Source organism: Mobula birostris, chromosome 16 (assembly GCF_030028105.1).
Source record: "Mobula birostris isolate sMobBir1 chromosome 16, sMobBir1.hap1, whole genome shotgun sequence".
NCBI lineage: Eukaryota > Metazoa > Chordata > Chondrichthyes > Myliobatiformes > Myliobatidae > Mobula > Mobula birostris.
Genome location: NC_092385.1, coordinates 29,634,080 through 29,654,329, shown reverse-complemented (window position 1 = coordinate 29,654,329; position 20,250 = coordinate 29,634,080). Strand labels below are relative to the sequence as shown.

Sequence of the window (20,250 nt, the reverse complement as noted above, 5' to 3'; positions counted from 1 at the left end):
CTCTTAAACAACATATTTAAGAATACTTAACTGACGGGAAATCAAAGAATTGTAGATGCTATAATCTGGAACAAAATAGAAAATGCTGGAAACACTCAGCAAGTTGGAAAGAATCTGTAGAAAGATAAACAAGGTTAATGTTTCAGATCTAATGAGAGGTTGCTATTAACCAAGGACGGTTTAAAGATTGGTCTAGGCAATTACAAACCATCACAACTACAATTCCTATTTACTGCTTCCCCTCACGAGAATTCTGTCAGAATTAGGTAAAAATCCGTCTTTGAAGTTTTATAACTGAGGATCTATTGAAAAGTTGGACGTCATGACATGGTTATGAACATTGATTTCAGATTTTATGAATGGGTTTCTAAATACTGTACCTTGACAATGCCTGTCACATTACCATTTTGCAGCAGGGGGCGCAGGCCACAGATTCACGTTGAGACTATTAGAGGGAAAGGAATCCATTTAAACATGGGGTTATTCTATGTGGAACCTTTCAGCAATTGCATTTCAGAGTACAGCGGAAGCCCATGGAGCTTTTCTTTTAATAAAGGATGTTAGCGTTTGTCAACGACTTGTGGATTCACTTAAAATCTTTTCAATACATAGGTAAAGAAGGGAATAATCTACAATGAACCTAACAAACAATACGTTTTTTTTATGTAATATTGCTGATGGAAGGTCCTAAATTTAACTTCTTGACTTATTTGAGCGAGGCATGGATTCATGTAATTCATTTCTACCTATCTTAATGTATTTCATTGCATTTAAACTCTTGCTTTCAGATTTACATTAAAATTGAGTTCGTCCAGTTTATCTCATCAAAAGGGCAATTAGGAAACAGTGTGCGGGTCATTTTCCTATCTTTGGTGTACAGTATATATAATTTCTGTACCGTCTCGTTTTAAAGAATAGAAATGATCTTCGGCAATATTATTTAACTGACAATCTCCACATCCTGCTGAAAGTAGTTTTTTTCTTCTCTCTCATTTCAATTTCCCAATTACTTGCACTGATTCTTGTGTCAAACAGGGACGGTAATACAATGCAGTACATGTGCATTGTTCTTGAAAGTCCTGAATGGAATCAGATCTTAAACCTAACATTTTATTCTGATCCAGCGAATACATATCCTGTTACGTTAGGCGCCGTTTTACTTGTGCTTTTAACTGCGCTACAGGAAGTGGGGGTCATCGATCAGGTTTTATTGACAGAATCCGGCAGGCAGAAAGGAATTGTGGACGAATAAAAGCCTCGATCCCGAACTGTACTCATCCTTAATACCTTCTGTCGGTAAGAGCAGAGTTAAATCACAAAAACGTAAGCAATCGGCTTCCTGCCTGCTGACAATCCGTGCAAAGCAAAAAGGGAACTCACTTCCTCTCTCGCTCTGTAGACTTGCACGGTGCTCGAAGCTGCTGGCTGTTCGGTCCCTGTGATTTATTTGGGGTGTGTGCGTGTGAAAGAGAGGGAGCAGAAAGAGGGTGCAACTGAACAGCAAAAATGTTGGACCCGTCGTCTAGTGAGGAGGAATCGGAGGAGATAGTAGAAGAGGAGAATAAGGAGGTGCAGGCTCCGGCCCCGGGTAGTCGGTTATCTCCGAGCAGGACCAGCGAGAGCAGCGGGGGGTTACAGCCGAGTAGCCGGAGCAGCAGCATCCGACCGTCCAGCCCCAGCCCATCGGTGGTGAGTGAGAAGGAGAAAGAGGAGCTCGAGAAGCTGCAAAAAGAAGAGGAAGAGAGGAAGAAAAAGCTGCAGCTGTACGTCTTTGTGATGAGATGCATCGCCTACCCGTTCAATGCCAAGCAGCCAACAGACATGGCGAGGAGGCAGCAAAAGGTAAGCAGCCAAAGAGAATAAAACATCCCTAACTGAGAGCATCAACTGCCGCTGTGGTTACGCGGGAGCAGCGTTAACCTCGTGTTAATCAGCTGGTGGCAAAACCAAAAAAAAATTATTGCGAGCAGTTTTTGACATTGCCGGTGTGTAAGAGCTGCCAGGGTGCTGGAAATTCATCGATCTGGCTACTAATTTCCTTCATCACTGCAGTGGCAGTACTCACAGGGCGCCCAGAGGTGCCCGTCCGCATGAAAACACTTTATCGCACTTGCGTCCTTAAATAGAACCGATAATTAGCACTTCAAGGTGACTTGTTAATTGTGGATGGGTAACTCACGAGAACTTTATGCTTGCATCGGATTTTGTGGTTCGGTTTCGGAAACTACAGTCGAGTCACACTCAGCCCAGCTAACTTGATTTAAAATACATTGCTAAGATGTTATGAATTTTCCCTTTGTTCTCGGAGATGCGCATTTTTATTACTGCCCCACAAGACAGGAATAGGCACATCAGGCAAAAGAGACATTACAAAAATCCAGGATTGGTTTGTGGAGTGGTTTATCCATACCCTTTCTTTATATAAGGCAACTCTTCCCCCAATAGTCAAATAATCACACCTGCACTCAGACATGGAACATGGGGCGTCATCGACCTCGTGGGTTATTGCTGTCACCGCCAAGTGGCGCTGGTCATGGCTGTAGCGGCGTCATTGTCAGATCAGCGTCGGTGACGGATTGTGTACATCTAGGGAATTTTAGTATTTCCAGATGCTTGATATAAATATCAATCCTTTCTTGGTAGATTTGGAACACTCCCTGTTTCATAGAGCAGAGCTGACATGTCACTGTGTGACCGAGTAGTGTAACATGGTTTGCTGGCACAGACCGTTTGTAGTGCCCTGGGAATGACGACTCCTGCTGCCTTTGTACTGCAGACAGCACTTACTATCCTTACAGACACGTTTATCATCTGGAAATGTTTGAGTCGTGAAATACTATGTTTAATATTTGTAATTTAGTTTGAACTTTTTATAACTGGGGTGAAGTGCTGGAAGAACTTTGATCTTACAGAATGAACTGCAATGTTGCCCACTTGATTTTGGAGTACTGTATTTATACTATCTTACTACTTAAGGTATTCATGTACAATTGTAATATAATTTAATCAATACTGTGCACATAAAATACACATTTACAGCATTTGAAAAATTATTCCCCAAGAATAATTTAAATATGTAGTCTGATTGGTGTGATTGGAATTCTTTAAGGAGATACAGACAGGTTAGACAAAGGAGAGTCAGTGAATGTTGCTTACTTCAATTTTCAGGCCCCTGACATGAGGCTGCTTAACAAGATAAGAGCCCATGGTATTACAGTAGAGATACTAGCACTGACAAGGGGCATAGAGTGGGAATAAAGGGGTCTTTTCTGGTTAGCTGCCGATGCCTAGTGGTATTCCACAGAGGTCGGTGTTCGGGCTGCTTCTTTTTATGCTATATGATTTAGGTGATGGAATTGATGTCTTTGTGGCCAAGTTTGCTGATGATATGATGATAGGTGGAGGGACAAGTGGTGTTGATGAAACAGGGAGTCTGCAAGATTTGGACAGGTGTGTAGGAATGGGCAAAGAAGTTGCAGACAGAATATAGTGTTGCAAAGTGTATGGTTATGTATTGGGCAGAGGAATAAATGCATGGACTATTTTCTAAGTGAGGAGAAAATTAAAAAATCAGAGGTGCAAAGGAACTTGGGAGTCCTTGTGCAGGATTCCCTAAAGGGTAATTTGTAGGTTGAGTCAGTGAAATGCAATGTTATCATTAATTAAAAATGACAAGAATATAAAAGCAAGGATATAATGCTAAAGCCTTATAAAGCATTGGTTGGACTACACTTGGACTATTGTGAGCAGTTTTGGCCCCTTATCTAAGAAAAGATGTGCAGGTATTGGTGAGGGTCCAGAGGAGGTTCATGAGAATAATTCCTGGGATGAAAGGGTTAACATGGGAGTACTGTTTGATGGCTCTGGGCCTGCACTTGCTGGAGTTTGGTAGAATGTGGGGGGTCTGGTGTGAAGAAAGGCAGGTAGGTGCACAGGTGAGAAGAGATGAAGTAAGAAGCTGGGAAGTGTTAGGTCATAGAGGTGAGGGGCTGAAGTAGAAGGAATCTAATAGGAGAGGGCAATGGACCATGGAAGAAAGGAAAAGAGGAAGGGAACCAGAGGGAGGTAATAGGTTAGGAAAGGAGGTAAGAAGATAACCAGAATGTGGAATAAAGAGGGTGGGCTAAGTACTGTATATTGGAGAACTCCTGCTTTGGAAAATTCACTCAATATTGATATGGTAGAAGATATGCTGAAATCAAGACCACAAACCATTTTCACATACCTATATTTATATGTGGAAATTCTACAGAACAAATTCTTCACAGCAACTTGCGACTCTCAGACACCTAAGCAAAGGAGTGGAACATCGAGGCAGATTACTTAAGAACTCAGTCACACCTTCAATAGAGTTGTAGGATTAGAGTAGGCATTCATCAATAATGCACAGAGTGAGGTAACATAGAAACATAGAAAATAGGTGCAGGAGTAGGCCATTCGGCCCTTCGAGCTTGCACCGCCATTTATTGTGATCATGGCTGATCATCCAACTCAGAACCCCGCCCCAGCCTTCCCTCCATACCCCCTGACCCCCGTAGCCACAAGGGCCATATCTAACTCCCTCTTAAATACAGCCAATGAACTGGCCTCAACTGTTTCCTGTGGCAGAGAATTCCACAGATTCACCACTCTCTGTGTGAAGAAGTTTTTCCTAATCTCGGTCCTAAAAGGCTTCCCTTCTATCCTCAAACTGTGACCCCTCGTTCTGGACTTCCCCAACATCGGGAATAATCTTCCTGCATCTAGCCTGTCCAATCCCTTTAGGATCTTAAACGTTTCAATCAGATCCCCCCTCAATCTTCTAAATTCCAACGAGTACAAGCCCAGTTCATCCAGTCTTTCTTCATATGAAAGTCCTGCCATCCCAGGAATCAATCTGGTGAACCTTCTTTGTACTCCCTGTATGGCAAGGATGTCTTTCCTCAGATTAGGGGACCAAAACTGCACACAATACTCCAGGTATGGTCTCACCAAGGCCTTGTACAACTGCAGTAGTACCTCCCTGCTCCTGTACTCGAATCCTCTCGCTATAAATGCCAGCATACCATTCGCCTTTTTCACCCCCTGCTGTACCTGCATACCCACTTTCAATGACTGGTGTATAATGACACCCAGGTCTCGTTGCACCTCCCCTTTTCCTAATCGGCCACCATTCAGATAATAATCTGTTTTCCTATTTTTGCCACCAAAGTGGATAACTTCACATTTATCCACATTAAATTGCATCTGCCATGAACTTGCCCACTCACCCAACCTATCCAAGTCACCCTGCATCCTCTTAGCATCCTCCTCACAGCTAACACTGCCACCCAGCTTCGTGTCATCTGCAAACTTGGAGATGCTGCATTTTTTTCCCTCATCCAAGTCATTAATATATATTGTAAACAACTGGGGTCCCAGCACTGAGCCTTGCGGTACCCCACTAGTCACCGCCTGAGGTAGTAATATAAAGAATGATAATTCACAGACACTACCTTGTCCTCAACTTTTTCCATGGAATTTTAGGATTTGGAAGCAGGAGATGTTTCTAGAATGGGGATGTGGGAAGAAGAAATGTAGTGTGGTAGTTGTTAATATTCCATAATTAGGAAAACAAATTGCATCTTTTTTTAAATGGAGGTCTATTCAATCTGTTGCCTTGCTGATGTCTAAGTAAAGGACGTCTTGACATGGGATGAAATATCCAGCTATTGTGCTTCATATTGGAACAACAACATGGGAAGGAGAAGCAAGAAATCCTATTTGGAAGTACTGGGACTTCTAAAGAATAAGATTTAAAGGATTATCATGGAATTTGTTGTTTGGCCAGCAAATGAAAAAGATAACCAAATGGCAAGGGATGCTGTGGAGTAGGGGGGTTCTGGGACAGGAAGAAACTGGGATATGGGTTCCACCAAAATGGGGTTAGGAATAGGATAATGACAAGGATTTTAAGCTAATAAATGGCTGAGGTGGGGAGATTCCTCTTGGGGAAAGGACTTGAAAATATGGGCTAATTGTAAGAAATAGTGCCTTAAATAAACAAGTCAAAAGTAATATGATTGAAAGGAATTAAACCAGGAAAGGGAAATAAGAAATGAATGAGAAAAGAAATTAAACTAGTAAGATGATCTTAAGTAAGCATATTTTTTTTTCACAAATGCACAGAATACAAGAAATAGAGTGGACGAACTATATGTATCAGTTCAGCTTGGTGAGTATAGCATAAGACGCACTACTGAGACAAGATCTTAAGGTGTGTGGAGGAAAATAAATTCCAGATTAGAAGAACCATGGGATGCTAGGGGCCCTGACAAAGGAGTGGCATTATAGTAATTATTAAGGATGCAATCATAACATTATTAAGGGAGCATGTTTTTAAGGGTAGAATTATAAAAATAGGAAAGGATTTAAGATTCTGGTCGATGCTGTGCATAGCACCCTTAGGAACAGCTCCAAAGAACTAGAATATACACATTCAGTAATTTGCTAACTACATAGCAAAATAAGTGTGATTTTAGCATCAGATTTAAACTTACATATTGGAATAAACATTCTGAGTCTTGTATGAAAGCCGTGAGATTCTGTACAGAATGGTTCTCTATAAGAATATGTCTTAGCATTAGTAAGGGAGATTTATAAGTTATATTTGATGTTATATGTTGAGCAAAATTTTGTTAATAAAGCAAATTGAATTCAGTGTACTGTTCAAAGGGAACAGATATGAAGCAGCTACAAAGATTTTTGATTTGAATGAGCCTGATAAAGACTGTTCAATGGAAAGATGGGAAAATCAGCAATTCAGTAAAACCACAGTAAAGTAGAAATGAGGATTGACAAATGAATTTACTGTGGTATAGTACTGGTCTAAGGACAAGGCCTTGATGAGAAAAAACAGTCATGATAACTAAACAGCAAAGATATGACATGAAACTATATACAAAACTACAAAAATTAGGGCATGTTCTACTGATCTGAAGAGTTAAAAGAATGGCAAAAGGTGACCAAATAGATTGGAAGAGCAGAGAGGGAGCATGGAAAGAATCACAATCAGTTCTTTTTTTCAGTTCTGATCAAGAGGAACGTGGCTGATCAAGAGCAATGTGGTACCTTAAAAATGGGTAATATTGATTTGTAAAAAAAAAACGATGCATAGGTTTAATGATTGTTTTGCAGTGTTTGGAGTAAAGGGAGATTATAGTACTCTGAACATCCTGATGAAACTAACTGAATCAGATACTTATGCAAAATAGGTTCATTTGAGAACTAAAAAAACACTAACAAGTTATAAAACACCATAAGACATCGGAGCAAAATTTGTCCATTCAGCCCACCGAGTATGCTCTGCATTTGGTTATGGATGCTGCTCGACTTGCTGTGTTCCACCGGCATTTTGTATATGTTTCTCAAGATTTCTTATCACCTGCAAAATCTCTAATGTTTATAGCAGAATATGATTCTTGGTTTCTAAAACTATTGACCATGTTTTAAATGATTTTAATGTTAAGATAGAAAGGAGCATATTCAAGTTTGCCAATAAAACAAAAATGGGCTACTTGGTAAGCACAGTAGATGGAAGGCATTAGATTTCAAAGAGATATTCATGGCTTGAATGAATGAACAAAATTATGGTAAATGGATATCAATACAAGCAAATGTGAGGATGCAAGTTTTTATCTAAAGGACATAGAGCACAATAGTTTGTAAATGGTATGTAGTAATGGAATTACAAGGTGACGGAGCAGGAGTGGTGGAATCATCAATTTGCCATTGTTGTGTATTCTTTACATATGCAGTACATTTACTTGGACTGTAAGGTTAATTATCAGAAGAGATTGTAGAAGAAAGGACGGTATACCACAGAATTTAGAATGGAAAGAGATAATTTGATTAAGTTTTCTAAGATAACCAAGGATAGAAACATTTCTTGCGGATGATAGTCCTAAGGCTAGGAACCATAGTCTAAAAGACAGATCAACAGAGGGTACTTGAAATCTGGAAGCATCTGCCATGCATTCAGTTGTTACAAAGTCAAATGTTAGCTATAATTCTGTGATTATAGACTTTGCGCAACTATAACTGTTAAGACCAATTGAACAAAGATGAGAACCCACGTATTGTGTCACAGGTTATGTTGCTACTGAATGCAAGGGCAAGCTTGAGAGGTCAAATAATTGGCTGACATACCAGTGTTCCTAATTTTGGTAATCTTGCAAATATGAATATTTGCTGAGTTTCTCATTCAGACTACAGAGAGTAGTTGATCATATAGTATAATTGTATTAAAAAGGAAGCTTGATAAGGGAGAGAGGGAATAGAATTTTGTCTTTGGAGTTAGATGTGAAGGAATGGGAAGGGACCCAGTGGAGCATTAATAGCTATATAGACTTTTTTATTCTGTCCCACTTGCATTCCTCCATGTAATTTTGAGAATTAATATCATGCTTAATTTCCAGGAAAGTGCAAATTTTATGCAATGACATAATCTAACTTGTTGACAAATTAAATATGTTTGGTACTCTAGAAGTTCTTAGGTTTTACAAACCAAAGATTGAAAATTCTTTAAGTGCCAAAAGGCCACGACAAACGAGGTGGTTCACAAAAAAAGAAATAGAGCTACAATGAAAGTCAATATTAAGGGTGTAAGTGTTTTATCAAAAGTGAAACTTAGGCTGACTTTGGGAGTAGTATATTTGGGATCTGAGTTTTAGCACTACTGAGCAATTGCAGCCTGCTGGATGCAATGTACTGCTGCTGTGGGGTGGGAAGATCAGGGGAGTCAAAACAGCCGTTACCTTTTAGCTCACAGTGTCATAAATTTCTCATTGACAGCAATTAGATATCTAAACTTCCCTTTTGAATTTGATGAATAATAAGAATCATCATTCTTCAGAGGTTATTAGTCATGAATTAAAACGAATCTGTTTTGTGGATATAAATTGGTTTCATTATTTGACCTAAATGATGTAGAGATTCAGGTTGAATTTCTGCATGACCCGTAACATCTCTAATAGCACAGAAATATAATTTATGCATTTAGTGTCTGAGGCTTTTTGTCAAATCATTTGACATATTTAGTATAAGTCCATTGTTTTACGTTACATGAAATACCTTATGTAGTATTTAGTTCAATGAACTGCTGTTTTTTTTCTTGATGTACTACAATGATGACATTGCAGATATCTTAATCTGCAGTGTGATCATCTTCCTGCACCTGAAATCTTCATCTAGACTGCTGATGCTTCCACAAACATAGACCTGAAGTGAATGAAAGCATAGCCTTGTATCTGCAGTGTGGATTGCAGAGAATATCTTGGTGCTAATGCTAGCAGCATCATTTACAGCTTTAAAAAAATACGGGATAGAATAATTGAAGCAGGTCAATGAAATTACTAGCCCTTAATCCATTGCTCCAGTTTTAAAGTGCCACTTGAGAAAAGGCCAGCTGGAGCTTAATCTCCATTCTTTGCTATTGACAATTTGAAAAAATTAATCTCCAGAAGGCTGGAATACTCTCAAAACTCGAGCTGATATGCTTATTGCATATTTTTCCAAGTAAGTTGACTTAAACATTCCTGAAATAGCATAGAACAGGCTGTTATATTATAATTGTTGGGCTTCAGGCAGAAAATGTAAATTTATTAAATCCATTAGCAGATGTTCCAAAGAATAAGAAGTCCCAGCAATTCATGTTGAGCAACATTCTTAACTTCAGTGTTCAATTGAATGCCATAAGTTACTTGACTTTCAGTCAGTTTTATTTATACTATGGTGCCTGAACCAAACAAATTGTCCGAGTGATATTGAGTGCTGGTATGGGTGATGGCTTTACAGATAACCATCACGTTCCTCCATCTGATGTTCAACATAACCTTGACTTTGTAACAATGCACTGTAGTCACTATAGTGCATCAGATCTTTTTCTCTGCCATACATCAGCTGCCATTTATTTAACTTATTTATTTCAGTTTATATTTAATTGTTAATTTATTTTTTCTTTAACAATTAGGTTATTAATGTTTGTCTCAATTTATTTCTATTTGGTTTTGGCTCTTTAAATTAGTTAAATCCATTTAAACTCCAATTTCAATTTCTAGAGTATCAGAAAAAGCATTGAGAGGCCAAAAGCTGCTAGGGTAGAGTTGGGGGGTGGGTTTCATTCTTTTACCCAAAGCCCATTGGCCCTTGTATCCCAATTTGTCTGCTTTGGAAGTGGAAGCCTCTGTTACAACGGATCAACACCTGGAAATACAAGCAACCTTGTGAATTATCACAGGAACCAGGTGCAATTGGTGGGTTGGATTGAGCATTCCCTTAAGGATAACTTGCAGGTCAAATTAGTAGCAGGAAAGTAAATGCAATGTTGGCATGCATTTTGATAAGACTAGAACAAACATAAAAGTAAGGATGTGGCTTTACAAGGTATTGGTCAGATCTCATTTCCTGCCATATTGTGAGCAATTCTTTTTTATCCCTGCGTCTAAGGAAAGAAATGCTGGACATGGACAGGGTACAAAGGAGGTTCTCAAGAATAATTCCAGGAATGAAAGATTTAACCTGTGAGGAGCATTTGATGTCCATAGGTCTAGACAATGGAGTTCAGAGGATGAGGGAAGAAATCTCATTGAAGCCTACTGGGTACTGAAAGGCCTGGATAGAGTGAATATGGAGGGATGGAGAGAATGTTTCCATTTTAGAAGCGTCTAGGATCTTGGGGCACAGCCACAGAATACAAGAAAGAACTGAGAAGAGGCGGGATTTCTTCAGCTGTAGTGGCGAATCCGTGGAGTTCATTGCCACTGAGGTCAAGTCACTGGGTGTATTTTTACGTACAGATTCATAGATTCTTGATTGGTAAGAGGATTAAGGGTCATGGGGAGAAGGCAGTAGAATGGTATTTTAAAAAATCAGACTTGATGGGCTAGAAGGCCTAATTCTGGTCCTGTATCTTACGGTATTATTATCCAAGCACAATTTGGCATATTATTTCATTTTTTGTCACCCTTAGTCTATTCTTCAATTAATGTACAATTCTACGTTTTGGGAACTTTTAATTGCATAATCTGTCTAATTAATACTTTGATTTAAAGCTTTATATTTGTACTGTAATGTATTATAAATGTTATGTGTTGCATTTGTAGTATATTAGTACAAATCCTGTTTTTGTTTTACTATTACTCATCGAGTAGTTCTTACTCTGCATTCTTCTTCAATATATCTCTTATTTTCATTCCATTTTCTTCCTGGCAGCCATTCAAAAAACTAATCCAGAAGCAAAACACTATATATGCTAAAAATCTGAAATAAAAACAGAAATTGTTATAAATATCCAGGCACTGAGGGTGCACTTGTGAAGAGAGATACAAAGCACATGTTCCAGTTCTGTTGAAAGGTCTTTTTTTGACCTTTCAAAGTAAAGCATTAATTTACAAAAAGCGCTAATGACCTTGAACATTATTTCTTTCTCTGTCTCCATCTCTCTCCCTATAGATGCTGCCTAACACGCTGAGCATTTCCAAGTTTTTCTCCTTTTATTTCTTAAACTGTATTGTCCCACTTAGACATGTAGTGTTAGTAAATTCATACTTGAGTCACTGCTTCCTGCTGTACTATGGTTATTGAAGTCTGGACATCTGGGACCGAGGTATTTGAAGCAGTGATCAAAGGCATTGGTCCAAGTGTTGCTTTTTAAAGGGGATTTTATTGTAAAATAGAGAATTTGGAGAGGTTTCTGGTGAGAATTGTATAATGAAAGGGTTTGAACGGTGGATTGTGCTTTTAAAGGAAACTCAAGAGATGGAAGGGAAGAAGCCATGAAGGTAATATAAGCACTTTAAGGAGAAGTTTGAATGTGTCATATTGGACATATAGGGTGTGGGTTACAGAACTTCAGTGATGCTGTAATTTACAGAGGGCAAAAGATGGGATGGCTTTCTGATAACTGGAGTACTGTCAAATACATTCAAGAAAAGGTGATTAGTCAGGAGATGTGAACTATTTTTATAATGCATGAGTTAGAAACTCATTTGAATAGTATGCTGAGATTAGACCATTCTTATTCAACCTGAGATATTTCATTTGATTTTTAGGGCAACTGTTTTGTGATAGTGTCAAAGACAAATTTCATGCTGTATAGAAGAGGGAGGCTATTTGGCCCACTGTCTATTCTAGGTTTTTAGATCAAACTCATTTTCCCACTTATTTCTGCATAACTGATACTCTCACATATGCCCATTAACACCCTGCTCATTTTCCTGCCATCCAATTTTATATCTAGCATAGTCACTTAAGCTAACAACTCTGTAAGTCTTTGTGATATGGGAGGAGTACGAGGCACCCAGAGGAAGCCCACAGAGTTGACTCAGAAATAAAGATAAGAACATAAAAAATAGAAAATAGGTGCAGGAGTAGGCCATTCGGCCCTTCGAGCCTGCACCGCCATTCATTATGATCATGGCTGATCATCCAACTCAGAACCCCGCCCCAGCCTTCCCTCCATACCCCCTGATCCCCATAGCCACAAGGGCCATATCTAACTCCCTCTTAAATATAGCCAATGAACTGGCCTCAACTGTTTCCTGTGGCAGAGAATTCCACAGATTCACCAGTCTCTGTGTGAAGAAGTTTTTCCTAATCTCGGTCCTAAAAGGCTTCCCCTTTATCCTCAAACTGTGACCCCTCGTTCTGGACTTCCCCAACATCGGGAACAATCTTCCTGCATCTAGCCTGTCCAATCCCTTTAGGATTTTATACGTTTCAATCAGATCCCCCCTCAATCTTCTAAATTCCAACGAGTACAAGCCCAGTTCATCCAGTCTTTCTTCATATGAAAGTCCTGCCATCCCAGGAATCAATCTGGTGAACCTTCTTTGTACTCCCTGTATGGCAAGGATGTCTTTCCTCAGATTAGGGGACCAAAACTGCACACAATACTCCAGGTGTGGTCTCACCAAGGCCTTATACAACTGCAGTAGTACCTCCCTGCTCCTGTACTCGAATCCTCTCGCTATAAATGCCAGCATACCATTCGCCAATAGGAGTTGGAGTAATCTGTTGCCCATCTGTCTATGCTATGTTTTTCAGTAAATTTTTAACCTCTGCATCACTTTCCTGCACTAACTTCTCAGCCTTTCATTTCCTAACTTTAGACTGTGCATACTTGAATATAGGGACTCAGCAGCCCTTTTTGGAACAGAAAATTGTAAAGAAATTTTGTCTCAGTTTAGACCCCTGAATAGTCAACCCTTCATATAGAGACCATGAGCCCTGGGAAATATCAGACATGTTAAATGCTGTGAAAAATGTGTGTTTCAATAAGATTACTTCGCATTCTTCTAAATTCTAGGACAATGCTGAATATTCCAGAAATCAATTTGGTGAACCTTGATACTCTCTATAAAATCTGCCAAGTTTGGGAATCCAAACTGCTCTGTGATAATATTATATGAATGATGAATTAATCATCACATTCTATTGCTAAAGCTGTATTTTTCTTTATTCACTACTTTTATAATAGTAGACTATTGTAATCCTGCCTAACACTTACCTAAAGATAGTAAACCGAAGAAAATACCGCAGGATACTTTAAAACTGTGAAAGCAATAATTAGTGAGTAATTATCTTTAGATATGCCCTGGGTAATTACTTCTATGTAATAATTATACTTGATAAATTATAGGCACTTTTGTGGAATTTTGTGACTAGATTATTGGTTATGTAACCTTTTAAGACAATGATAAACACTTTAGTCCGAATATTTCGAGTTGTAATTGTATACTGTAATATATGTCTATATTTCAATCATTAGTTGTTTATGTTCTGAAGTTTTTTGAGACGTCCCGAGCAGATGAAGCACAGAGCATAAATACTGCCTCTGTATAACTTTCTTTTCATTATTTATTTTTTATTAACATTGTGGCATAATATTTTAGTTCCATAAATTTACAGGGAGATTGTATAACAAATTATAAAATAAGCAATGAATCATGTGTGAATTAATCAATTATTGCAAAGGTGTAATCTAGGGTATTTAAACAATGTCAAAGCTTTAAAGTGAAGATTGTGTAGTTCATAATAATCTGTAACCTTGTATTAATTTTTCCCTTTTTTTAGTTACAGTATTACATTATATCTGATCTGGAGGGAGAATATTGATTCATTCCACTTAGTTATGTGCCAGGGGCAAATTTTACTGTATCCTTGATGTGTGATCATGATCACAGTCTGGGTAGCTTGAGGTTTCAATGAATACAGTCAGGAAGGAAACTCCAATTGATTAGTATGTTATTGAAATTAACATATTTAGAACACATTTATAATAGACTTTGTTTCAGTTGTAAAAGAAGAAATTAATGGTGGAAAAGTATTTGATATCAAGACTATTTTGAACATCATAAAGAACCCACGAAATTGCAGAAGGTTCTCATTGATTCTCATTATGACTGCACTAACACCTAGCTGTCACTCCAGTTCTGAAGAGTTATATGAAAATCTGCTTTTACCAACTCGTCAGAGACTGTATATAGTGCAGTCATCCTTGAATAACAAAAAGCTCAAGCTGCCCACAGTTTAGGTCACTTTCTATGGTGGAAGTATTTCAACAGAAACAAAAGTTAGTTTTCTTAAATGGCAGAAAATAAAATTACCTAAGAATTGAGTTTGTCATTCAGTTGAGTAATTAATATTGCTTTCTGAAATGTTCTGTCATTCAAAGGATTTTAACATATCAGATCATTTTATCCTTATAAATTGTACATTAATCAGTGATATGTTGATACATGTATTGGTTACTCTTGAAGGCAACTCATTTATAGTTAACTAATAGTATAACTTCCTACCAAGATTGGAAAGTATGGACTGAAAATGGTGTAATTTTTAACTTATGATATTATTAGTATTTATTACTGAAGACTTTAGACATTTTTTCATGAAACAGATAAAGGAATGGATCTAAATTACACTCACAAGTTTGTCCTGTTGTTTAAGAAGATCATGGCTGATGTAGGACCATTTGCACCAGCATACCTGGTCAACATTCATTCAATCTCTGCTTTGAATTTAACAACTAATTTAGTGTTAGGTGCTGTTCTGAACATGAAACTTCTCAGCAACAGGGGCTGATGGATGAATTGGTTTGGGTGAATTAGGACATAAGCATCATAATTCTAGGAGACCCCAAAATTACTCGGGTTTATAAGAGTAGGGCAGAATAATGTTGTACCATCCAGCCAGGTCTGTTGATGAAGAGCAAAACCAGCTATGGATGTTGAGGTCTATTCCTTGAACTTAACGGCCTGGAAATGAGAACTGCTCTGGGGATAGAACCAAAGTGAGTGAGAAACTAATGGTTTTAATGGTGAAGCAGAAGTTTAAGATGGTATGTTTCAAAACTGTTGTAGGTTGAGTATCTAATATTCAGAATCATTAAAAACTATTAAAGTTGAAGTAAATTTTTTAGAAATGAGAAACATTCCTTATAATCATTATGCTGGAAATAAAACATTTTGAAATAAGGGAATTTTTAATTGCTTTCTCTGTTGCTTCCAAAGTCTTTACCTTAAATGGCCATTGAAATTACTGGAATTACAGATCCTGTACCATTCTATGGGGACTCCAGCAGTAAAGTTAATTGTAAATTTCCACCTGTCAAATCTGCCCTAATCTTCCACATCTTGCAGCTCCTACACTGAAGTCCAGTGCTAAGCTCAGTTTAAATGACTGAGATCTAGCAGCTCCATACTAACCTACTGGGTAAACACATTATGATCTGGACTAGTCTATGTCTGTTTACATTTATTCGCCAATGTTTAAACCATCTGCCGGACCACTTGAATGTTGACATAATCTGTTTAACTCACTAACTCTTGTCATTACTTCCATAATCACACTATATTTTAAGCAAAAGGAAGAACTTTAGTTTTCCCATTTCTCCTACATTTAGTATTTATTATTTTGTTGTTCATGATGCTTTAGCTATGCTGTTCTATCCTTGTATTTTAACACATCTTTCTAATTACATCTTTTTTCCTAATGAAAAACAGCTGCATTGAAAAGGATTCAATGATCAAAAAGCCCATGTGTAAAACAATGTTACACTATTTTAGAAAGGGTATTCAGAGCACAGAAAAGAAAGGTTTTTTTCTCTCTAACAGCAATGCACTAGTGATTATACTCCACAGGAATCTCCTCCCACTCCTCTTCATGTAACTCTGTCAATGCATTATTCCAAATCTCCCTCCCACATGTGCCCATTTAATTTACCCCTGAATGCATCCATGCCATTTGTCTTACCAATATCCTGTGGAACAGGGGTTCCCAATCTTTTTAATGTCATGAATCCATACCATTAAGCAAGGAGTCCGTGGACCCCAGGTTGGGAACCCCTGCTGTAGAAGAAGCTGTACATTTTAACTACCATCTCCAATTTTAGAACTATTTCTCCCGAAATTTCAGCTAGATTTTTATAACAATCTTCCATTTATTTTCACTGGTCCTAATCCTGCCAGCAAATAAAAACATCTCCAATTCTATCCTCTGGTAAATACTTCTATTAGCTCACTCTCCAGCCTTCTCTTTACTGGAGAAAAAAGCTTCATGCTGTTCTGTCCTTCCTGATAAGTATAACTGCAATAGTTCTGGCACTGGATTCTGATTTTTAAGTGTGCTTTTACATTCCCTACAGGGGGAAACGTGGTGCAGATGCAGTGAAATTATTGTGGAGTTGCAGTTTGAGGTCCGATTATCTTCTGCTGCTAATATGTACCCTTGGTGAAAAATCAAGATACATTTGAACACCCCCGTAGGCATGACTACGAAATTAAGAGAAAGATCAAAAGGGAAAGTGAAAGTAAAACAGAAATATTTGACTTGTTAATGATTTATTTAGATGAATGGAAATGAATGTAATCAATATTTTGTGCCTGCAGCACTGCCTGTTTTGTTAATCCTGCAATAACCACAACAGTGCTCATTGTTTCTGCTTCTATATAGAAATTATTATTTTCTCTTTGGTTAGCAGGTGTCTGATTTTTAAGGTGTCATTTTCAGAAAATCCCTCGATACATTATAGATTCCCGTACAATAGCAAGCCAGAGATTGGACTGGGAAGGGTGCTGACTCAGTGGACCATGTTGGGTGATTCAGGAGCAGGTAGCGACAGAGAGAAGGGCAGGAAAGGAGTACCAGTAATTGGCCACGGTGAAACGGATAGAGCTGGTGGTTGGAAGTGGATGGCAAAATGTGAAGAGGTGCAGGGCAACGAGCAGGTGCACCAGGTTGGGTGGTGCAGGAACAGGCTGAGAAGACAGAGTGAAGGAAGGGTCAACCATGTATGGAACAAAGGTGGCTGGTGACAGGTTGAAGCACAGAGGCAGAAGTGTAAGTGGAATTGTTCTGGCAAACCTGATGCAGACCCTGATGGGATGAGGGTGGGCTGGAGCTCTTGCGGACCCCAAGAGGGCGAGGGCGTGGTGGAGCTCCTGCAGACCCTGACAGGGTGAGGGCGAGTTGGAGCCCAGGGTGATGGCCCAGCAGACCATGTAAGGTGAATCGGGAGCACAGACGGACAGAGTGAAGGGACAATTAACCTAAAAATCTGAATCAGTAATCAGCCAACAGCTAGATGACTGGAAGTAGATGGCAAAGTGTAAAGAAAGTGCTGACCTGTCAGGAAGAAGCAGAAATGATGCATGTAAGTTGAGGTTGTGTCGATAGTACAAGGTTGGCATGAACAAGCAGGCCGAAGAGCCTGTTGTATGACTATGTTAAAATGAGGGTTGTTACTAAATACTGAATAGACGTATAGCACTCGCTTCGCCCAGCGGCTTAATATAGTGGGTGATAACCCCCTGCCTGGCCAAACTTAAGAAATCTCATTTGGGTGGATGCTGCGCGGTGTCCCCTGTTACAAATCAGTACCCCAAAATAACAAACAGTACACAATATGCGATTAAACGATTAAGCTTTATAACACTTACTTTGACTATATGGTTAGTAGAGAAACAAAATATTTTTTAAAAAGGGCCCAAATCTTATTAAACAGTCCGTGCACGAAGTTGGAACTCACTCATAGGCCGATCGGTCCCCATCGACCTCCTCTGATCGTCACTGCCCTTTAGACTCTCGCTCCGAGTCCACCCCATCCGGCGGTCTACCAAATCTCTCCATTCGCGTCTTCTCTCTTCACCTCCCTCTCTCTCTGGCAAAAGCCGGCGAAATCAACTGCTTCCAGATTCACAAGACAGAGCAACAAAATACTGATTGGCTAACATGCATCCAGAGTCCTGTTATCTCCAGCCGTAACCCAAACATTGTTGCTACAGAGAAATCGTTACTTCAGCAGTGAACATTACAAAAAAAGCCATTACATTAGCAGTGAAACCTTACAGTGCATTATACTCTCCCCTCACTAAATTTAGTCATGTCCTCATGACATTGAGATAGTTCACCAACTCTTCCTGCAAAACACAAAGCCCAAAGCCCAATCCAGGTGCAAAAGGTAGTGACATAGCTCCGCAAAACAGTAGAGATCATGCCCTGTTCCCCAGGCACTACATAGGCCAAACTATCCGATGGTCTCCTAATTCTCTGTGACCTCCGTACCTCCTCACCTAACTCTTCAGGCTCAGACGTTACTGGGGATACTTCTGGCCTTCTTGGCGAGTCCTTTCCCGATCTATCACTTGTGTCCCCCTGCAACTCGGAGCCCTCTGTCCTGTGTCCTGACCCCATTTCCTGTCCTTCAGCGTCCTGTTGTAACCCAGGCTAACCCCCCACTTCTCCTGACTCAGTGGGAGAAGGGCCAGGAGTCTGCCTCAATCAATGGGGAGTTAGCGAAAGGCAGCATGTACCACACATCCAGATCATCATCCTCTGAATTAGTATCCCTCTCATGGGCTGGGCCCGGCCCAGCCTCTCCTGCTGTGGGCCCTGCAGTTGCCCCGCGTCTTTGTAGAGTCCTCTTTCAAGGTGTTGGCTCCAAGTCGGGCTCTGAGTCTACCTGCACCTCTTGTCCCAGGGGCAACAGGTAGTTCCGATGGAGAATCTTGACAGGCCCATTCCCCTCCTCTGGTTTCACACAGAAAGCTGGTAAGTTTGGCATCTGATCTCCACCACATAGGGTGTGGCCGCTCAGCGGTCAGCCAACTTATGCTTTTCAGGTAGCCCCAAGTTCCTTATGAGGACTCTGTCTCCCGGCAGGAGTTGGGAGAACCTCAGTTTTTGATCATACCTCCTCTTATTTCCTCGATTCTGCTTGGCAGCCAATTCATAAGCCCTTTTCAGCTCTCTCCTCATATCAGACACATACTTCAGTTAAGGCTTCAGTGGTAAGTCACCCTCATCAGTCCCAAAACAAAGGTCAAAGGGCAACCTCGCCTCGCACCCAAACATCAGATAATATGGTGAGTATCCAGTAGCTTTGTTTCATGTACAGTTGTAACTGTGAACCAGATGCCCAATATGTTGACTCCACCTGCTCTTCTTGCTGATCTCCAGGGTCCCGAGCATTTCTAGCAAGGTCTGATTAAACCTTTCAGGCTGGGGATCACCCTGCAGGGTGATAGGGCGTGGTCCTCGACTTCTCAACTCCAAGCATGGATGAGTCTACTCTCGAACTCCTGTCCCTGATCACTATGTATCCACCTGGGAAGGCCATAATAAACAAAATACTTCTCCCATAACACTTTTGCCACCGTAGACACCCTCTGGTCCTTGGTAGGAAAAGCCTGAGCGTATCTGGTGTAGTGATCCGTGATGACTAAGACATTCGCCGTGTTGCTGGTATTGGGTTCTATGGACAGGAAATCTATACACACCAGGTCCAGGGGCCCTGCACTCTGCAAGTGGGACAAAGGAGCTGCCCGCATAGGCAGTGTCTTCCGCCATATACAGCGAATGCATGGCTTGCAGTATTCTTCAACCTCCGACTTCATTCAGGGCCAGTAAAACCAGTCCTTGAGCAATCCATAGGTCTTTTCCACCCCCTAATGTGCAGAATCATCATCAAGTGACTTCAACGCAATCCTCTGATACTTCTCGGGCAGAACCAGCTGGCAACGCCGAGGTCAGTCTGGGGTGATGTGACCCGGTATAAGGTCTGGTTCTTCAACTCTAGCCGAGGCCGTTCTTTCGGTAATGGAGGCACCGAAGCGTGTTTCATCTTCTCCGCCTGAGCCATGTCTCCCTTTTCAACTGCAGACCAAATAGTGCCAATGCCTGGATCATCTTGCTGAGCAGCTGCCACTTCCCCAGAACTCAATTCTGGCAGCTGAC

General features: G+C 40.0%; 1 protein-coding gene across 4 annotated transcripts in view; it reads left to right on the top strand.

The window, feature by feature from the left end:
- The first annotated feature begins 1,292 nt into the window (after positions 1 to 1,292).
- The window catches only part of cadpsa (Ca2+-dependent activator protein for secretion a), a 511,391-nt gene continuing 492,433 nt past the window's right edge, over positions 1,293 to 20,250 (top strand). For all 4 annotated transcript variants that reach the window (XM_072280505.1, XM_072280503.1, XM_072280504.1 and 1 more), the window contains exon 1: positions 1,293 to 1,842. In XM_072280505.1, the coding sequence (XP_072136606.1) occupies positions 1,507 to 1,842 (336 nt within the window). In that variant the 5' untranslated portion in view covers positions 1,293 to 1,506. The remainder of the gene's footprint in view (positions 1,843 to 20,250) is intronic.